At 48.6% G+C, this 20,833-nt stretch overlaps 1 protein-coding gene across 2 annotated transcripts in view; it reads right to left on the reverse strand.

The window, feature by feature from the left end:
* The window catches only part of b4galnt4a (beta-1,4-N-acetyl-galactosaminyl transferase 4a), an 84,323-nt gene that overhangs the window by 28,938 nt on the left and 34,552 nt on the right, over positions 1 to 20,833 (reverse strand). For both annotated transcript variants that reach the window (XM_084672186.1, XM_084672187.1), the window contains exons 4-7: positions 9,737 to 9,835; positions 2,923 to 3,018; positions 2,595 to 2,685; positions 1,448 to 1,548 (exon numbers count right to left, since the gene is read on the reverse strand). In XM_084672186.1, the coding sequence (XP_084528312.1) occupies positions 1,448 to 1,548; positions 2,595 to 2,685; positions 2,923 to 3,018; positions 9,737 to 9,835 (387 nt within the window). The remainder of the gene's footprint in view (positions 1 to 1,447; positions 1,549 to 2,594; positions 2,686 to 2,922; positions 3,019 to 9,736; positions 9,836 to 20,833) is intronic.

A 20,833-nucleotide genomic window follows, 5' to 3' on the forward strand; every position in this document is an offset into this window, starting at 1 on the left:
TTTCTTGATATATTCTCCACACCCTACCTACAGTAACGCTTTGGCTGATCTCATATAACTGAGCCTGAGGTAGGAGAGAAGTCATTACTGAACTTGTGATATGAGTACAAGATCAGTGATATCTGATAACATCTGTGTTACTCAATCTCGCTGCTTGTAAGAGCAGAGAACAAATTATTGCTTGAGGGAACATTTGAAAAATTTTATAATACGCTCTTTCATTTTAGTGATAAAAACCAACCGTCCATTTTTTGACATTCTGTTAATTTAAAAAGAAGATGGATATTTATTAAAGCTGACTGGCAAATAGGTGTTTCAGGGAATAATTTGACAAATTGTTTTAATAGAAATGAATAATGTACACACTTCTAAGGTATCTTTCCTTATTCTTTGGAGAATTAACCTACAGTCAATAAATAACCCATTATTGTTTTCAAGTATGACGTGTCTGTCTCTATTTGACATTTTTTGGAGGATCTCCTGGTTGAACACTCTTTTCTGAGTGATTAGCAGGCTGGTATTCATCCACTGGCTGCCAACCTAAATGTCACATCAATATTCCAGACTGTCCCCTTCCCTTGAGCATTCAAGGCATCATGCAGGCTGTTTGAATACAGACGATTCTGGTTCGGTTAGTGTACCGTGCAGCAGAGTAGGAAAACAGACCACACCTGGTTGCAAACAGACATGAGATTGGAGAGATTTAATTTTAATCAGTAATGTTTTAGCAACTGAATGCATGCTGATTACCTGGTCCCAGACACAGACCTAGTACCAGACCTTAAATGGACTCAGACCAGAACCAGAAGCTGACACACAACCAGTATCAATATCAGAACCAGACCTAGACCCCAAAGCCAGACCCAGAAACAAAAACCAGACCCAGACCATAATCAAGACAAGACAAAAACCCATACCCAATACCAGAACCAGAACCAAAACCAGACCTAATACCAGATCCAACCAGACCAGATCCATACCCAGAACCAGATCCAGGACCAGACAGGCTAACTCAGTGGTCTCTGTGAAGCGTGTCTTGAGAAGGCTTCTTGGCAGGTGTTGTGGCAGGCTGTTCGAGGGTGCCGGAGGTGAGGCTGGGGGTGTTAGGGTGTTGTTACTGGTGTGACAGGAGGCCCCAAGGTGATTACAGGGGGCCAACAAGGTACATGTGCCCCTCCCTCCCTCTGCTTCCTGAAGCGTCAGGCTCGGAGACAGGCAGCTTACTGAACCAGCTCCAGGATCAGTCCTGCTTACCTCACGACCAGATCAGCGGGGCTCTGTTCGACTCAGAATGTGCGTGGCGAGGGGTCACGCACTGCTTTGCACTGCCCCCCCCACGTAGCGAGAAGGTCCTGGGTTTGATCACCCCGGCGTGGGGCCTGTCGGTGCTCAGGTAGAGTATCTCATGTACATGTTGTCCCTCAGGCAGGATTTGTGAGGTCCTTACCCGTCCTACGTAGACCAGGAGCCGGGCGTTGAGAGGGCTGTCGTCGGGGCTCAGCCACAGCTCCGAGTTGTCGTCAGAGGACACCGAAAACTGGAAGTCACCTGCAGGAGTAGACACACACACACATAGGGTGTCAGAAGGGTTATGTGTGTGTGTGTGTGTGTGTGTGTGAATACTGTATGGGTTTGAGTTTATTTGAAAAAAAGTATTTGGGGCTTGAAGAGACATGTTTGTGTTTATATGTGTGACTGTTTGTCTGCGTGCGTGTGCACAAGTGTCTATGGGTGTGTGTGTGTGTGCGTATGCATGTTTATGTAAGTGTGTGTGTGTGTGTGCGTGCAGCCCAAAGTGCGTGATCATGGACAGACTCTCTCAGTCAGTGGCCTCAACGCGCTCCGACAGCCAGTCAGTCCTGAGGCTTCTCTCTCCACGGGCGCAGCAGCTAACCCAGGCTGTCTCTGGGAATGCGTGCGTGAGGATATGGGCTGTGCTTCGGAGGCTATTTATACGGCTGACCCCCATGAGTAGGAGACGGAGGGGAGGCAAGACAACAAAGTGCACAGCCAGGGCCTCAGTCGACAGAGCTGTGAGAAGCAGCCACGCACCCAGTGGCGCCGCGTCATATATCTCTGCATATCTAAGAGAAGCCAGTCTCTTCTTTCGGCGCTCAACGAAATACCATCACACCGCTCTGGTGGCGCGTACTCGCGTCGGACCGAAGCGTTCCCAAAATGCCGCGGACGGCGATGGAGGCGGTAGGAGGCGTTCGTAAACAAAACCACCGGATGAGACTGAGCCGCGGTTGAAGAGAGCTCGCCCACGGGGCCTCCGTCAAACCATCCGCTAATTGCTGACTACACGAGCCCTTCATTTGGCCCACGGGCATTACGGCTAGATGGGTGAGGCAGAAGAGTGCACTTAGATTGTGTGATCGTAGAAGAGGAAACCAATTACATTTAAGGAGAGTACTTTGCATGTGGGTTTTGGCATTTGCTATGGGGCTATCTGTGTCTGGGCTGGCAGGTACAGGCTGGAGGGGACAGGTCAGAGGACATGTTCCAGGGCTGCTCTGCCGGAGGGGGGTGTGGCCTGAGGCTCTTACTGTAGTCTCACAGGAGTGGGGGAGGTGGGGAGGGGGGCGTCTCACCGTCTCTGTAAGGGTGGATGAAGCCAAAGATCCGCAGGCCATAGTTCTTCCACTTCGGAGCCACTGCCAGCTTCTTCACTGTGGTCCTCGTCTGCAAACACAATAATGAGGTTAGCACAAAGACAAACGGACAGACATCCAGACGTTTAGACAGACAGACAAACACACAGACAGTCAGACAGACAGATCAGCAGACAAACAGACAGACAGGCAGGCAGACAGGGTAAACACGACATAAGACAAACAGGCCTGAATAAAAGGCTTGCAAGATGAATACATCAAAACAAAGACACACACACACAAGCACACACGCGTCTGTGATACTCACATGTGGGTAGAGGGGGAAGTGCAGGTTCTTCCGGAGCTGGCCTGTCGAGGAGCCGCACCAGTCCTCAAACACATGCAGGTTGGCCTGACCTTTGAACTGCAGAGACGGGAACAAAGACAGGACAGAGACAGAGTCAGAGCTTGTGACGGCGGAACGAACACTGTCTCTGGAGTTACATCCAGATCATCCTCACAGGAACGTTCATGGTTTATAGAAGAAACAACTGTGACAGTTTGCCTCAGATGTGGGTGAAATACATCAAAGGGAGAGAGAGAGAGAGACAAAGAGAGAGAGAGAGAGAGAGAGAGAGATAGAGAGAGAGAGAGAGAGAGAGAGAGAGAGAGAGAGAGAGAGAGAGAGTGACTGGAAGCAGGGCCTGAGTAGAAGTAGTCGAAACCAGTTCATCAAGAATAAGCTCTGCCCCAGAGTTTGACATTTGTCTGGATTACAAGGAGAGGAGAGAGGCTGGCGGCAGGACGGATGAAGGAACTCAAAGGCCCAGAGGAAAGAACAGAAACACCAGGAGACTTTCTTACGAGACATGTGTCACTGGGACAGAACACGCACACACACACACACACACACACACACACGCCTCAGGCCAATCAGAGTGTGATAGAGGAAAATGTGAGAATGGATACACACACAGGACGGAACTGCATTGACTGTACACGCATGCACACACACACACACATATTTCTTTCCATACCCTCACAGCATGCAGTCGATGCACAATTTCACTGTCAAACTCTAGGAGATTGCAACCTTCAGCGAGACTGTTAGGGGCATGTAAACAAACGCGCACACATACTGTGCTCACACAGAATCGCACACTGCAAACCAGCACACATCAGGGGGCCATCACACACACAGCGTCTGGGTACCTTTCTGCTCGTCACCATTCGTACACGACCTTGCACTTTTCGAGTCCTTAAGCACTTCTCAAAGCTTTATAGCTTTTTAGTTCTTACAGTTTTGGTCAGAAAAGGTTAGTCTCCCACTTCGGTCGGAGAAGCTCTGTGGACACACACGCACCCCCTCTCTCCACTCCTCCACCCCCCCACCTCCCCCCCCCCCCTACTCACCCCGTCAAAGGGTTTTTCTCTACCTTTCAAAGTTCTCAACTCAAAACCGGATTTTTCAGCCGACTGTTAGCCGTGAACGTGTGACGTGTGGGTGGCGGTTTGCTTGTGCGAGAGATTAGCTGATGCTGGTTTCTGAGATCTCTGTGCGTCTGGAAGCTGCACAGAGATGCCACTCAGGATTATGATGGAGCTGGCTCTCAACACAGATCTGATAGCAACATTACCCGCGGCTGAACTGAGCTTGTGTGCACACACACACACACACACACCCGAGACACACGCTCACAGAAAAACCCATACACACACTTTTTAAACCAAACACACACAAACAAACTGCACACTACAGCGAGCAGCGTTTCAGTGTTTTTGTGCCCACAGGTTTCAGAGGAAATAGCAGTATCTGAGGTTTGTGTGAGCATAACTCTAGGGCCAGTGCCTGCTGGTGGGCGTCACATCCGATTAGCATGAAGCAAGAAGACTCATAGATGGTCTGACCAGGGATCTGCTTTTTGTCTCTAGGCTACAGGCCCAGTATGCTAATCCGCTAGCTAAAATCCACATGTTAACATCTATGTACAGGCCCAATACGCTAGCCCACTAGCGAAAAAGGACATGTTAACTTCTATGTACAGGCCCAGTGAGCTAATCTTCTAGTTAACCACTCCCTACTACCATGAACACGAGTGATTTGCTGACCAGACTGGTCTGTCTAAATCTGTAGTGCTACAACCCATGACTACGGTTATGGGTCTGTGAGTCTGTGGGTGTAAATGTGCAGTGAGGGATTTGACAGTGAGCAGCCAGACTAACATGTTCTGAAGATTTACAGCGGGACAGAGAGATGTGGTAGATGGGGAGAGCCACATGAGCATCTAGGGAGAGACGGCTGAGAGAGGAGGTGAGATGAAGGCCCTTGTGAGGAGGCGAAGAGCGAGCGAGGGAGAAAAGGATGTTTAAAGGGGTAGGGAGGGGACATGGGGGTCCAGGAGACAGACTGAGCTCATGTGTAAATATACACTAGGTTAGGCTTTTAATAGACCTCCCGTGGGTCCTCAGAGCACAGCTTTTTAAGGCTGGAGGCTGAAGGTGTTTACTCCCGCCCATGTCAAACATGAATACGCCACGGTCCTTACTCAATCAGCCCCTATGTACTTCTAGCCAGGCAGAGGACATATTCAATATAAGAAGCCTGCTGCCTCAGTCAGATAAAAAAAAATTGGAGCACAACACCATTAAGACATGCTCCGTTTATAAAAACTTTGATGGTGACTATAGAGAAAGCCAGCAGTTTTTTTTTTAATCTTCCTTCCTTCCTAATTGAAGGGCCCTTCCCTTTTTTCCTTCCTTTTTTTTGGCCTTTCCCTGACCACTTTCCCCGTCCTCCCGGTTTCCTCAGTCTCCTCTGCCTCTCCACCTCTCTGTCAAAACATGGTGCCAGATCATGTCTGTTCTTCTCCTCTGTGTCTTTACTCTCTCCCAGATCTCAGCTGTCATCTCACAGCCCTGCCTCCGTCTCTGAGGATGAGATACGGCCACCTTGTCCAGCCAGCTACTGTACCACTCACTCACTGACAAGGAGGGACTGTGGCCTAGTCTGTCTGTGTGTGCGTGTGCGTGTGTGTGTGTGTGTTTGTGTGTGCACGCAAAGACAGTATATTTCCCAGCTCCAAATGACAGATTTAATTGGGTTAGGAGTGGGGGGCAACAACAGTCATTACTCTCTATTTTCCTTTCTTGACACTCCCTTTTATACCTCTCGTCACCCCTTCCTCCCTCTTCTCTCTTCCTCCCTAGTGCTGAGAGACAGACTCTCCAACACTGACAGGCTGGACTAGTCCAGAATACAAACCTAAGTCTGCGTCTCTCTCTTTCTCTTTCTCCATCCCACCTTCCCTTAATCTCTCTCTCTCTCTCGCTCTCTCTCTCCCCCTCTCTCTCTCTCCCTCTCCCCCCTCTCTCTCTCTCTCTCTCTCTCTCTCTCTCTCTCTCTCTCTCTCTCACACACACATGGGTGATCTCACTGGGGTGTGTCCTATTTATAGCCCTGAGCTACAGCACTGCCTCCTTTCTCTCTTCCCCTTCTTCTCTCTCCTCTCTCTCCTCCCTTTCCTTCTGCCTGCTGTGGGTTCTGCAGATAGAATATGAGATCGAGGATAAGATGGAGATGGGGGAGATGTATTTCTCTTTAGTTGATGTCCACATTCAACTATCTGTTGAAGGCTTAACTGATAATACTTCCCCAGAAAATGTCTCTACCCTTCCCTGTCATGGATATCTCATTTTCCTCCTACTCTCTCCTGTCAGGTCTGAATACATGTAGCTACAGCCCCCCCTTTCTTACTGTCTCTGTCTTTCTGTCTCTGTGTCTGTGACTCTTTCCCTCTCCCCCTATATCCTTTACATATCTGTCACATCTCACAGGCCTCTGGGACACATCTTTCTGGGAAGAAGGAATGCATTGTGGGAGTGTGCTGGTAAGATGGCACTGACAAATGGCAGAGACACGCCCCCTGTGACAAGTCTGTGTGTCGTCTCCCCCCCCCCCAAGACTGTTCCCGTCAACAGCCCATCTGTGTATATTATATACCCCTTTAATTTCCTCCTTGGGGAAGGGGGAGGAGGGTGAACTGCACAGTGACTGAGACAGAGACAGTCTAGCCTGCTAATGTGCTAGGTAAGGGTTGGAAGCAGATCTTGACGGCTGAAGAGGTCAGACACATGGTCTCCTCCCCTCATGGTGCCGCTGAAGACCATTACAGTATGCATGTCACACTGTCCACCCTGAGGTCTTTCCAGAAATCCCTTCCTCCCTTCTCCTCCCCTACCCTAAAACTGGTGGTGGGGGAGTGAGGGAGAGAGGGAGAAAGAGGGCGGGAGACTGTAGAGGAGATATGGATGATGGTAGAGGGGAGATGGACAGAGAAAGATAAAGCAAGCTCATTTCACACACATACAGTAGTCAGACAGCTAAGGACAGAGAGATAAATGGATGCAGACACTCAGGGCCCCATCAGCCTTCATAATGACCCTCTAAGATGCCTGGTCTGTGACTGTCCTACTGTACAGTATACTGGCCCACATTTTAAGAGACATGAGGGGAGTGAGAGGGAAAATAAGGAGAGAGAAAGAGAGAAAAAGAGGCCTGTCACTCACAGTGATTGCTGCCAGGACATGCTGTTATCCATCCTCCCCTAATTGGCCAGCCTACAATCACTTCCTGACACAGGCTCCAATCACAGCCCTGGAAATAACAGGCTGCCCAGTCGGCCCTGACCAACCCCTCAATCTACACACAACACCCCCCCTCCACCCACCAATGAGACGGACACACACACATGCTAACACACACTCACAAACCCACACTAGCTACATTGACGCCAAACACTGAATGTTGGGGCACAGTGTGTGGGCGTGATTCATAATAGATAGATAGAAATGTAGGTAATAACAGCAATGGTAACTTGAATCATCTGTCTGTCATCCAGACCGAGGTCAGCTCCTTCTATCTATGTATGTCTGCTATGCTAATCCCTGGCCACCTCAGCTCACCTCTCATCTGATCATTAGTGGCCAACTGGAACCTGCTGTACATCAACAGGCCATAGTCCCAGCATAGGCCTCCTCATTACCCTGACAGCTGTGTGTGTGCTTGCGTGTTCTGTGGTTGTGTCTCCAGAGTGTGCCCTCTTCAGCGTGTGTGTGTGTGTGTGTGTGTGTGTGTGTGTGTGTGTGTGTGTGTGTGTGTGTGGGTCATGAGTTTATCTCCTACGTGTGTGTGACAGTTGGCATACGGCAGCTCTCTAGTTGCGTGCATGCGTGTGTTACCGAGCAACTGACAGTGCCAGCCTGCTGCCCTTCAGACCTCTGCCACCTAGCCTGGGCAACTGCAAGCCTGCCCGGCAGGGTGGGCCAGAGGAGTGGGCTTCAGTTGCACAGCTAGAGAGGAGGGCATGGGAGATGGAAGGGCAGGGGTGGGGGTGGGGATGGTATGGGCTGGGTAACAGGCCGAACAGAGTTGGGAGGGGTCATGGAGAAACAGGAGAGAAAATCTGTAAGAACAAAGACGGTGTTTGAGCAACGGGTTGGCGCAAGGGCATGAAGTCGCATGTTGATTTAATTGGCAGTCAAGACCATGTCTTGTTGCTATGTAGCAAAATGTACCCTGTTGACGACTTCCAATAGCTTCTGTGCTACTCCAAGACAGCTCCCCCCGCACACACACACATTTCAAACAGCATGCCAGCTGTAGCATGTAACTCAAATCACACTACAGTTTCCGAGTGTTTTATTCCCTTTGGGCCAGCTATTTTGGCGTCGTGACTCGACGTGACTTTTCACCTTGCAAGTAGAAAACACGCTCAATTATTCCCAGGGCATCCTCCGCATTTAGAACCCAGGCTTTCATATGCATCCAGCAGATGTTGTGGAGCCAGCTGGTCTGTGGAACTGAGAGAGCAGCAACACGTGAGCAAAACCCAAAGAGCCAAACAGACAGCATGGGAGAGACCCACAGCTCGTGTACTCGCACTGGGTGTTAATGACAGATCACGCTCTAACAGCTAGGACTGTATGAGGCTTCAGGAGTCCACCCACAGCATCCATGGATCCTCTGAGAGTTACACAGGCAGGAGGTGGAGGGAGGATAGAGATCATATCCCAGCAGAGAGGAAAATGGGATGATAGAGGGATGATAGAAGAGAGGAAGAGGGATGATTTCACGAGCTGGAGGAACAGGAAGGATAGGAGGATGACCTTATGCGTGGTAGAGGACATGGGGGGAAAGATGATAGTGGGATGATTTTAAGGGAGAGAGAGTAGACAGATATGAACAGCTACACATGCAGACAATACAATAGATCATTATTATACTTTATTTTAGATACCGGAACAAACTCATGCAAACACTCCAACCCACACATACAGTACCACACACTCACTCATACACACACAAGTGATTCAACTTTGCAAAGCCAGTTAAACAGAAAGTGTCGCTTCTTATCACAGTTGCTGTGCTTAATTGGCGAGTTCCAATTGTTACAGTACAATTCTGTGTGTAATTAGGTGTGTGTGTGCGTATGTGTGTGTGTATGTGCACACACTGGAAGCTGCAGCAGGTATGAATCAACACCTACGCTTCCAGGCAATTTTTGAAAGACGCCATTTATAAACAGTGAGTTAAAGTCGTCAAATTCACTGTGTGGTGCATTAAAAGATAAAACATTTTCTCAAGTCAGCCATTCCTGTGAGGAGCTGACAGCCTTAATGTGACCTAAAATGTCAATTTCATCTTTAACTGACAACAGCAAGGGAAAACGAAAAGGGCAACTCCTCCTGAATTAGATTCCTGAAACACCAACGGTGAATTAATACCAAGCCTGTAATGAGCCTCAAATAAAATCTATTCCACAAAGGTTAATTACAGTTTTACCAGGTGGTATAAGTGTATATATATGTGTGTGTGCTGTTGGCCAGGTGTAATTTGGTAGGTAAAGTCATTAGAATATCAGAAACACAAAAACATTCTGTTATTCCTCCCATCCTGTTAGCCTTTTAAACGATCAACATCAACAATCGAGAGATGCTTTTGAAGGAAAAACGTACAGAAGAAAGAAAGGTAGGAAGGAAAGAATGAAGTAAGAAAGAGAAAAAAGAAAGAAACACAACAGTAAGAAAGATTTCAAAACATTTCAAAAGACAGCCAATCGTTAAGCAGTATCATGCAGACTTGCCTCAGGTTTCCATGGCAACTTCTTGTGGCGCTGGCTAAGGAACTTCCTGATGTGGGCGTGTTCCCTGGCATTGGCTCCACCAATGATGGTCTCATCTTCCTGCAGGGGGACAACAAGCAGACAGGTTATGAACTACTGTAACTGCTCACACAGGACCAAGACATAAAGGAGAGGGGCGACAGAGGAGAGAGGGTGTCAGAGATAAGGAACATAAGAAAGAGATGAAGATGGTCAGTCACTATGGCTTGTATTCAAGCTGCTCAACTAAAAGCCTGACGTGTAACAAAGGACGTACAAATGCAGTCTGAGGCTCACCAGATATGACTCATCCTTCCATTCTCCACAGAAGTTACATAATTAATTTGACAACATATTGAAAATAAAGCGCGATCCTCTCTTAACTCATGTCAAGCGTTTGCAACATAAACGTCTCCATTATGCAATCAGGCTAAGTACAATCTATACTAGTCTGTCAGCATGGCGTGCTTCATCCTGGCCTGGCCGGGTCTCTGGTGACGTGGGTACTAAGTGGAAACCCCCGCCCAGAGAGGGACAGAGGGGGCTCGGTCTGAGGAGCACCATGATGACTTGCAAAAGCTGCGTTTCCACCGCAAGTCCCTGGAACTACTTTTCAAATAACTAAAAGGCTCTTTCGGGACATTGTTAGCTGTGTTTCCAGGATCTTTCCCCAGGAGATTAGGCAAATTACTCTGCTGATGTATGGACCCTACGCCGTGCAAAAGCGACAGACAGGCGCCAGGCGACGTTATTGGTGATACTGCAATAACACAAGTCATGCTGCAGTAGACTGTGTTGCACTGCTTGTCACTTGCTACTGCGAGTACTTGACCAATCAAATGTTCCCACTCCCAAAGTTCCTGTATTTTGGAAAGTATTAGGCTACTCCCGGAGCAGAGACTTATTGGTTTCTGTTTTTTCCTGCTGGAACTCAATTTAGACCCTGGTTCCTGTGGTGGAAACGGGGCTTAAGATTTTCCGTTTTCCAACCCTAATCCGACATCCTCCAGCCATCCGGCTCTGCCTGGCTCCCTAAAGGCCGAAATGCTCCCTCCTGACGGGGGATTTGGTCTTACGCTCGGACCGCAATAACACACCTCTATCTCCCTGGCACACTAACACTGTGGTAGGTGGAGACAGAGAGAGATAGGACCGAGAGATAGAGAAACAGAGAGCCATTCAGGCAGGCAGGAAAACAGACAAACAGAGGGAGACACAAAGAGGGAGGCAGAGGTAGAAAGAGAGTGAAAGAGAGATAGAGAGTCAGAGAGAGAGAGAGAGAGAGAGAGAGAGAGAGAGAGAGAGAGGGAGAGGGAGAGGGAGAGGGAGAGGGAGAGGGAGAGGGAGGGGAGGGAGGGAGGGAGGGAGAGAGAGAGAGAGAGAGAGAGAGAGAGAGAGAGAGAGAGAGAGAGAGAGAGAGGGACTGGTCCAGCTGTAAGAGGATGAAAAGTGGTTGTTTTCCCCCGTGGAGGCGGAGAGCCTGAGCCGTGTTAAATGAGAAGAGAGCTTTCTCCATTTAGTGATGCTGTCAAGAGCAGGTACGTATCCTCTGAGACGCTCTTTAAACAGCCCTCACACTCCAGAACAGAGCTACAGCTTTGTCCCCTGTTTGAATCCGAACTGGAGAAATGAAGGGGAGACAGAAGGAGAGAATAGAGAGATGTGAAATGCCAAACTTTTGATTAGCTGCCTTCTAAGGGAGCGAGGGAGAGGAGGGGGGGAGACAGGCCGGGGAGAGGGGGAGACAGGAAGGGGAGGGGGGAGAGACAGGCAGGGGAGGGGGGAGAGACAGGGAGGGGAGGGGGGGAGACAGGCAGGGGAGGGGGGAGAGACAGGGAGGGGAGGGGAGGGGGGGAGACAGGCAGGGGAGGGGGGGAGACAGGCAGGGGAGGGGGGAGACAGGCAGGGGAGGGGGGAGACAGGCAGGGGAGGGGGGGAGACAGGGAGGGGGGGGATAGGGAGTAGCGATAAAGAGGAATAATGATGGATAAATGTGACAGCAGTGTGTGCTCAAATCTGCCACCAGAGGCATTGAAAATACCAAACAGGGAGACACACACATCCACACACATTCAAACACATACACACAAGCACTCACACACTTCTCCCAGTGAAGGGCAAAATGGCTATAAAAACATCTCCACCACTGTATTGAAGGAAAAGAGTGAGTATGAAAGTTGTCCTATATAGAGACCCAGAGGACAGCTTAGAGGCATGGTGGCCTGAAGAATACAATTCCTCACAAGTTGCTGCCTCAGCATCTAATGGAAAATAGTATTGATCAGAACCTGATAATAAAAGTATACTGAGGACAATACACTGAACTGAGGTACAACCTGTTTCATACCTAATCTGGATGGGGTCAATGAATTCTTGTTGTACAGCTACCACGTTTGTCATCATGTATGGTGTCCTTCAGACCTCTCAGATTTCAAACACAATTTCAATTCATAGCTATTAGCTGTGCTATCGGTGCCCAGGGCACAATGCTAGCCTTATCATAGCTCATCTCTAATTACTGTCCATGCTGAAAGGCAGTCAGAAGAGATCATGCATTAAACATCTTAGTGAAACTCAGAGAGGAATATCAGTCATGTTGTGACTGGACTACTGATGAATTCTTCATTTATATTAGCATTTTACCTTGTTGATGTGAAAATCAGCAACTCTGATAAATGGTCCTTTATGAAAAAGCTTGTGTGAGATCCATGATATGGGCACTGCATCAGCTTAACTCATCAATCTTTTATAATGAGGTTTCAAAATGGTTCCTCTTGTGCTCTGTCTGTGTCTCTTGCCAACCTTTAATCTATCCATCCTTCCATCCATTTATCCATCTGTCCATCCATCAATCACAACCCCCACCCACCCCTCCATCACAACCCCCGCGGCCCCTCCATCACAAGCCCCACCCACTCCTCCATCACAAGCCCCACCCACCCCTCCATCACAAGCCCCACCCACCCCTCCATCACAAGCCCCACCCGCCCCTCCATCACAAGCCCCACCCGCCCCTCCATCACACCACCCGTCCATTCACCCTTTTAGTATGTGTTTTTAGTGTGTGTAACCCAGCCCTACTAACCCAGCCCTACTCAGTGTGTGGTGTTCGTGTGTGCCTCCCCTCCACCCGGCACATTTCAACCAGGCGGGAGGTAATGACCTTGCTGCTCCCAGCAAAGAGAAACAGCTGGAGTCAGAGCACCAGAATACCAATGAGCTTAATGAATCTCTCTCGTTAAGCACAAACAAGCACCCGGCGAAGGGACCGGGGAGGGCAGGACGGGGAGAACAGGGAGCATGGAGGGAGAGGGAGGGAGGGAGGGAGGGGAGAGACCGGACGAGAACAACAGGAGAATAAAGATAGAACGGTAGAGAACGGAGGTAAAAGGCGGGGAAGATGACTTGGAGAAGTGGGAGACGATAGGAGAGAGAGAGGAGGCGTATGTGCCGCTCCTAGCGCTACACTGTCCCCCCATGTTGAGCTCGGTCTAGCCATCGACGACACGGCACACCGATCATATTTTCATTTCCCGTGACCTGCGCTGGGAGAGTTAATAACCACGGTGGAGTCATTACATTTTGCTCCGGCTCTCATCTCTCATGGTGTCCACCACAGAGCAGCACGGTGCGTTCTCTGTTCACCGTCGTAGACAAACACCTGGTCTGTCTTCATAGTGCGCCCCTGTGTAGATAACAGGGCACGGGGCACACTGGTGTGACTTCTGTCATCGCCACACTCTCGTTCATGTGCTTGGACACTGGCAATAGCAAAGATTCATGATCGTGAAACCCTCGTCCATTCGATTTATAGCAGACGGGAAGTAAAAATGGTCCATCGAACGTAAATATGATGGACGATAACATTTTCGGAGCAGCAGCCAATCACTCCCATTCGGGCACTGATGTCACGGTGAGTCAGAGGGAGAAAACAGGCAGGTGTTTCGTGTTGCTGTGAACGGGATGTGCCTGATTGTGCAGACTGCTAGGGCGAGTCCCTGGTATGGCCTCCTCTAGCCAGACTGGTAGAGGAAGCAGCCCTCTTAATCCCAGATGAAAGTCCCACAGTTAAGGCAGTAATCTGAGACTACTGAGGACCTCCTCCTCCTCCTGGATGCTACAGAAACTAGGCTAAACACACCTGTGTATATGAACCAGGCTAAACCAACCTGCGTGTATGAACCAGGCTAAACCAACCTGCGTGTATGAACCAGGCTAAACCAACCTGCGTGTATGAACCAGGCTAAACACACATCTCCTATTGAGACCAAGCTAATCAGAAATGTCTGTCTGCTATAGAGACCAGGCTAAACAGAGCAATCTCCCAGCAGCTCTGTAGAACAGCCTCTCTCTCTGTGTCTGCTCCTATCAGGAACAGTTTCCAGACTAGAATAAATCATATTAATCTCACATAAGGCCATGTTGTCCTCTGTGGGTTCCTAAAGTGACCAGAGGTTCCAGCTGGAGCTGCAAGATAAAAAAAAAAAAAACTTAAGACCATCAAGAGGGAAGGTCAAATGATTCAAGACCAAAAAGAAAATAAGAGGTTATCTTTTTTTTCTTTTTCACCCTGTTGACGAGGGATGTCTGATACTGCTACACGTGAAGCTGGAATTCATATCTTCCTTAGACTTCCTCAGAGTTGGGGAAGATACAATTGTAAAGCAGAAAACGTTCAAGAGTTTTAGATTGGTGAGCAAAAGAGTACAAAAGGGAAGATAAAAAGTAATTGTGCAATGAGGGAACATTTGACGAGTACAAATTGCTGTGCTTCACAAGTTGACTTCCAGGAGTCTCTTTTGTTAACGGGCAAAACAGTGAAGCAGCAGCATGGAGTGGAACTCATTATGCTCTTCAAAGAGTTTGGAGAGAGGGAGACAAAGAGAGAGAGAGAGAATAAGAGAGAGGGAGACAGAAAGAGAGAGGGTGAGAGATAAAATAGGGAGAGAATAAGTGAGATGAAGAGCTATGGAAAGAGTGGGGGTGGTGGGGGGGGAGGGACAAAATTCATATTCATATCAAAAGAGGCAATCATAGCTCATCTGTTGAACAAACACAGTAATGCCCAAAGCGGGTGTAGTCAGAACACCAGAGCGGGTGTAGTCAGAGCACATCCTGTGTTGCTGCAGGGCATTGGAGGTCTCATAAACATGCTGGCGACTGTCTTTACCCATTATGACCGTTCTATATGAAACTTGTGGAAGAAATTGTGATTTCATGTGTGCTTACATTATTCACTAATCAATAGAACTAGTCATTGGATACTAGTTAGTTTGTTCTCATATAAGCTTGCTAGTAATAAGGGTAGATTGTGTCTATGTGTCAGGGTTAATAGATGTTTGAGATCAGGAGAAAGTACTGGGTAAAGGTTCCTTGTCATGACTACAAGGAGAGCTCCAACTATGAACTCTGTAGTTTGAGTGGTCATGTGTTGGGAGCTGTGAATCTCTTTCTCTGAGACTGTTGTAACGTCATTACTGCCTGACTGTCACTATCTATGTTTACATTCTTGTGCCCTATAAAAGATGGTCCTCTGGCCTTCAGAGCCGAGAGACATGATTGAGACCTAAGCCTGGTGTTGTCATTTATTGCCAGAGGTCTGGTTTTCTCTCCCAATCTGATTGATAATACTTATTAAAATCCAGAACTCAACTGAACTTGTCATCGTGTAGTCACTCCGTTTATGAAGAGACGAACAAAACACTTTCTTCATCACACTGCATCCAAGACCAAGCACATCTCACACAGAACGCTTAAACCTCTTGGACTTTACCAAAACACGCTCCCAGAGCCTTTCACCATGGAAACAGAGGGCTGGAAACAGGGCATCCACTGCTGAAGTAACTCTCCATCAGAACAGCTCACCTTTCGGGTCCCTCTGCACTGCCACCAAATCCAGCAGGATTTGTAACTGGTGGTGAATTTAATTAATCTGACAACTTTGATTAATTGGATCTTTGTGAGTGTGTGTTTGTGTGTAAGTGTGTGTAGTGTGTGTGATCAGTGACAAGAGAGGGACTCTAACTGCATATCTTTTTGATCATTCCCTATTCTTATCCATTTAGAGAAGCAGAGATGGAGATAGAGAGAGCGGGAGAGAGAGAGAGAGAGAGACAGAGAGACAGAGAGAGAGAGATAGAGAGAGAGAGAGAGAGAGAGAGAGAGAGAGAGAGAGAGAGAGAGAGAGAGAGAGAGAGAGAGAGAGAGAATGAGAAAAAGGGAGACAGACAGAAGTAAGGGGGGTCGGAGAGGTGTTCATTGACTGCTGGTCCTAAAGGTAATAATGACGGAACAGTGATACTTACTGACGGTCAATAACACTGTTGGTCAATACGGCCGAGTGTTTAGGACAAAAGCTCTGGAAGTTCTGCGGTGTCAGGAGATCAATTCCTACTTCGGTCTCTCCATTCAGCGGGCTCTGCGTCTGGACAATAGCAACCTGACATCCTGCTGGCGTTGGAACAACACCAGGACAGAGCTCCCGGCCCCAACACTGGTCCACACAGTCTCTCTGGGATCTCTACCGGTCCCACATTCATCCATCCACACTCCTTCTACACCTTCATCCTGTCAACACCCAAGCCATGCTTAACCCCCTGCCAATCTCATTACCAGTGGCCAGAGTTGTGGATATTTCGACATCAGGATTCCGAAGGTGACCCTAGGGGGATTACGGACGAGCTGGAGGGAGAGAGGGGAAGGGAGGAGGGAAGGAGCGAGGGGAGAGAGAAGTGGGGGGAGAGCTGTAAGGAATAACAGAGAGAGGAGGTGAAATATGAAGAGAAGGATGCAGAGGAAGGAGGGCCGGCGGTCACGGAGATGTCTTGTCATCAGCGTTGGGGTGAGAGCGCCGTGGCACTGTGATTAGCTCTGATTGTCTGTGATGGGGTCCGTGTGTGCTGAAGGTTTCGAACCTGTCAATCATCCCCACGGTGACGACCCCCCCCCCCAAGAGCCCTCAGTGTGATCACCACCGTGTTTGTGCTTGCATGTGATTGCACCGACTCAACAAGAAAGACTGAAAGAAAGGAGAGAGAGAGAGAGAGAGAGAGAGAGAGAGAGAGAGAGAGAGAGAGAGAGAGAGAGAGAGAGAGAGAGAAAACCAGCAGTAGACCCCTTGGAGTGCAGCAGTGGATCTGCTTATTAGTGTGAATACATTCAGAGAGCAGAGTGAATTATGAATGAAATCGAGGGCAGAAGAAGAACATTCTCTGCAGGAAAATCCTAAACTTGTACTGAGCTTCTGGCTCACATTGACCTGTCTTAACCTTCACTCATACCAGACGCACACGCACGCACACACACACACACACACACACACTGTCACACACATACACACACACATTCACAAACCACACACAACCTAAAATCTCCAAGTCACGTACAGCTGTTCCTCACTAGTGTCCTGTTTCATGTTCTCTCATTACAATGGAGTGGATGAAGTATGTAAAAACACTGGCAGCTGGACTCAAAGCCCTGGTATTAGAACCTGCTCAATAGTCACAACTACACGATCTTTGTATTTTCTATGCCTATGTATTTGTGTCTTGGTTCATGGCTTAACAGGGCAATTCAGGACACAAAGCTATAGTCGCACAGGTACTGTGCTGTACGCATTAAGAGAGAATACGCTGTATAAGGGACGGATTCTTAGGTTCTCTGTGCTTTCTGTCTTGAGAGGAGAGGATGGATGGGTAGGGACCTGCGAGGAATCAAGTTCCCTTGTACTCTTTGTCTTAAGTGGAGAGGATCGTTCCGTGGCTGCCGTCCAACTGCTGGAGAATCTCTGACACTCCTGCTGTGCGCCCTCGCTATGCCCTCTACAGTACCTCCAATCCATCTCAACCTTTAAGAGGGGAGGAAAGGAGAAGAGAGGACAGAAGAGGAAGCCAGACTCCATTTTTTATCTCTGTAAATAAACTCTGCAGTGTGCCAGTAAAGCCTGTGGCGAGAAAGGATGACTTTTCCTTTTTTACTTTCTTACCTTTTCATCTTCCCCCTCTTTTTGCTGCTCTCCCTTTTAACTCCTCCTGTCACAGGCCTGGGGAGCATTCACAAACCATCTCTCACCTCAGACTGAGTCGGTGCCACACCTCGACGTGTGTCTGTGTGTGTCTGTGTGTCTGTGTGTCTGTGTGTGTCTGTGTGTGCTTGTGTGTGCTTGTGCGTGTGAATAGTAGCTTCTTTCTTTTCTTTTGCCACAACTTACCCTCCCCTCCCCTTCTCCACCGCTCCCTCCGTGTCTCTCTGTAGGTGTATCAGAGCAGAGCAGGAGGATGAAGAGAGCAGGGGAGGAGAGGAGGGAGTTACTAAGCAGCACAGAGCTCTTTTTCCTTCCTCCTTCACCTCTCTGACCATCCCGATTTGGCCCCCATGCACCACATCACCGCTAAGTCTACATCCAGGCAGCCTGTCTCCCTGTAACCTCGTGTTGTATCTCTCATCCGGATTTTCCGGTCAGACGTTCTGTAGGTTCTTTACTTTTGTCAAGTGTTTTAGTGGATGTGTTTTTGTTTTATCTTTGTGTTTCTTTCTTTTGTGTTGTTTGTTTACAAATTTCTTGTTGGTTTCTGTGGAGGATGGATGTTTTTATGGAGCTTAGGGTACTATTCAGCCTTCTCTTGAGAGAACAATGAAGGTGTGTTGAACCTCTCTTTCTCTCTCACGTCCCCTCTTCGGTGTACTGTATATTGCCATCTGCAAACATCCCTTCAGTCCTCCATCTCCTAGACAACAAGCACCACAGAGTAATTAAAAATGCCCCCGCTGCTTTGTGTTGAATGTCCCTGTCAGGCCTCCGTAGACACAGCAGCATCGACCCTGCCACACGCGTCAGTATGACAGCCTCTCCCTGCGACTGCACTGCAGGTACACTAACCCACAGGCAAGGTTACATGAGTGGTGGATGAGACTGTGGTCCCTATCCCTGCTTCAGGGCTGGAGATCGTGGTGTGGTGGAGAGTGGAGGGGGCTGTACACACTCTGCAGAACCAGAAATAGACCAACTTTCATCACCCGCCCTGTTCGATTCAGCGTGGCAGCTTTGAATGTTTTCCTTCCAAACTCATCCTTTCTTCACTTGTTTTCCTTCCACATTCTCCAGTCAGCCGTCCTCCCGTAGGGGATGAGGCCTTTGCATATTTTACAGCCTCTGCAGGAATGGATGACAGCAAAACACATTCAAACACCGCCACCCAAACATACACACACATCCATCTATACACATCTGCCAAGGCAAAGAGAAGCAATCTAAAGATCTCCCTAGGATACCAGAGCATCCGTTACTCATCTCCCTCAGCTTGGTCTATACATTAGTTCCACCTCTACCTTTCTACTGCTACTCCACACTGCTATCTTATAGCTCTGCAATTCTCTCTCTCTCTCTCTCTCTCTCTCTCTCTCTCTCTCTCTCTCTCTCTCTCTCTCTCTCTCTCTCTCTCTCTCTCTCTCTCTCTCTCTCTCTCTCTCTCTCTCTCTCTCTCTCTCTCTCTCTCTCTCTCTCTCTCTCTCTCTCTCTCTCTCTCTCTCTCTCTCTCTCTCTCTCTCTCTCTCTCCCAGCTCCACATGCATGTGACTGTGCAGAGAACAGGATAATGGGCCATGTAATAGCTCTATTATAAAGGGCCCTAACCCTAAGACCCAAAGCGAGGAGGGAGCCCTGTAGACAGAGGGCTTAGCACACTCAAACACAAGCCCCAATGTGTGTGTGCACGACACGTACGTGTGTCCAAACTTCAAAGTAGTAAAAGTATGCTAGATGGTGCCTCCAGTCTTAATGGTACATGAAGTCTGTTGCGCGTATCCCCTCTTTGTTGTTAGACTGCTCGGAAGTATTTGATGCCAGACTGTAAATGCCGGAATTAAAACGCTGACACAGTGGGGTGTTCAGGAGCAAGCAGGGAGTTTGGAAGATTCCATTTTGAACATGGAGATCAAAGAGGGAACGCACACCAGTAGATGCAAATCTGAAGAAGGGAACCCACACACAGACACACGAGAAAACACGCAAGCACGCACAAGAACCCACATCAGCACACACACTAACACCCACACACTCAGAGCCCTGGCCAGTCAGACGCCTCCTCTGTGAGGGCTTAGCACATTCCCAGGGGCCAGTGTGGCTCCGAGCGGTTCCAGGCAGAATCCTTTCCTCATCGACACACAAAGGAGACCCGGATCAAACAGGCCGCCTGCAGCCAGTCAGCCCACCGGTCAGAACCAGTCTCTCACCCAGCAGTCAAAGTCTCTCGCTCTGTCGCTCTTTCATTGTCTCTCCATCGCTCCCTTTCTTAGACTTCCGAGCGACACAATTGTATGTTGACATTGCAGATTATTAATTCAGAAATAATTCACACACACACACAGATAAAAGCCAGGCACACTGTCCCTCGCAGTCCATCTGACAATGAACGCAAAGGTTGCAATTAACACAGCACTGCCCCCGTCTGTCCAACTACAAATTGAAAAAGTCCTATTAAGATTGGTTTTCTACCTCGCCTGCCATCTCAAAGGGGTGTAAAATGGCCGCCGCTGATCCCCCCTGCGCCCCCGGCCCTGTGGCATCGACCCACGCGCCGATAACCACACGCTGCTCCGAGCTCAAGTGAAGAAAATCAAGCCGGCTCCATGTTTAATGACAGCATAAATCCAGGGGGACGCTTAAAAGGAATTGACGTCTTGACAGGAATCTACAGCAAAACAAACCGCTTGACTGGTTGCCTGTGACTGTCTGACTGCTACAGTAGAGTATCTGGACTGGCTGCATGTCTCTGTCTGACTGCTACAGTAATGTATCTAGACTGGCTGCCTGTTTCTGTCTATGTATCTGGATTTGGGAACGATTCGTGATAGGTGATGTAACACAACATCAGCTTGATGAATGGAGAACAGATAACGTTCCGCCACTCTTCCAAACCTACCGGTAATATGTCTTACAAACACACAGGTAGCTATCGTGGTATGACTCAGACTGTCCATCATGTAAAGCACTTCAACTCCTGTACAGCCGTTGTCACGGTAACCCCCTGCCTCGGCACACCAGTGTCTCTGATTGGACAGGTCGGTTAATGAAGCAGCTGT

Source organism: Hypomesus nipponensis, chromosome 14 (genome assembly GCF_054491055.1).
Source record: "Hypomesus nipponensis isolate SF chromosome 14, ASM5449105v1, whole genome shotgun sequence".
NCBI classification, from domain to species: domain Eukaryota; kingdom Metazoa; phylum Chordata; class Actinopteri; order Osmeriformes; family Osmeridae; genus Hypomesus; species Hypomesus nipponensis.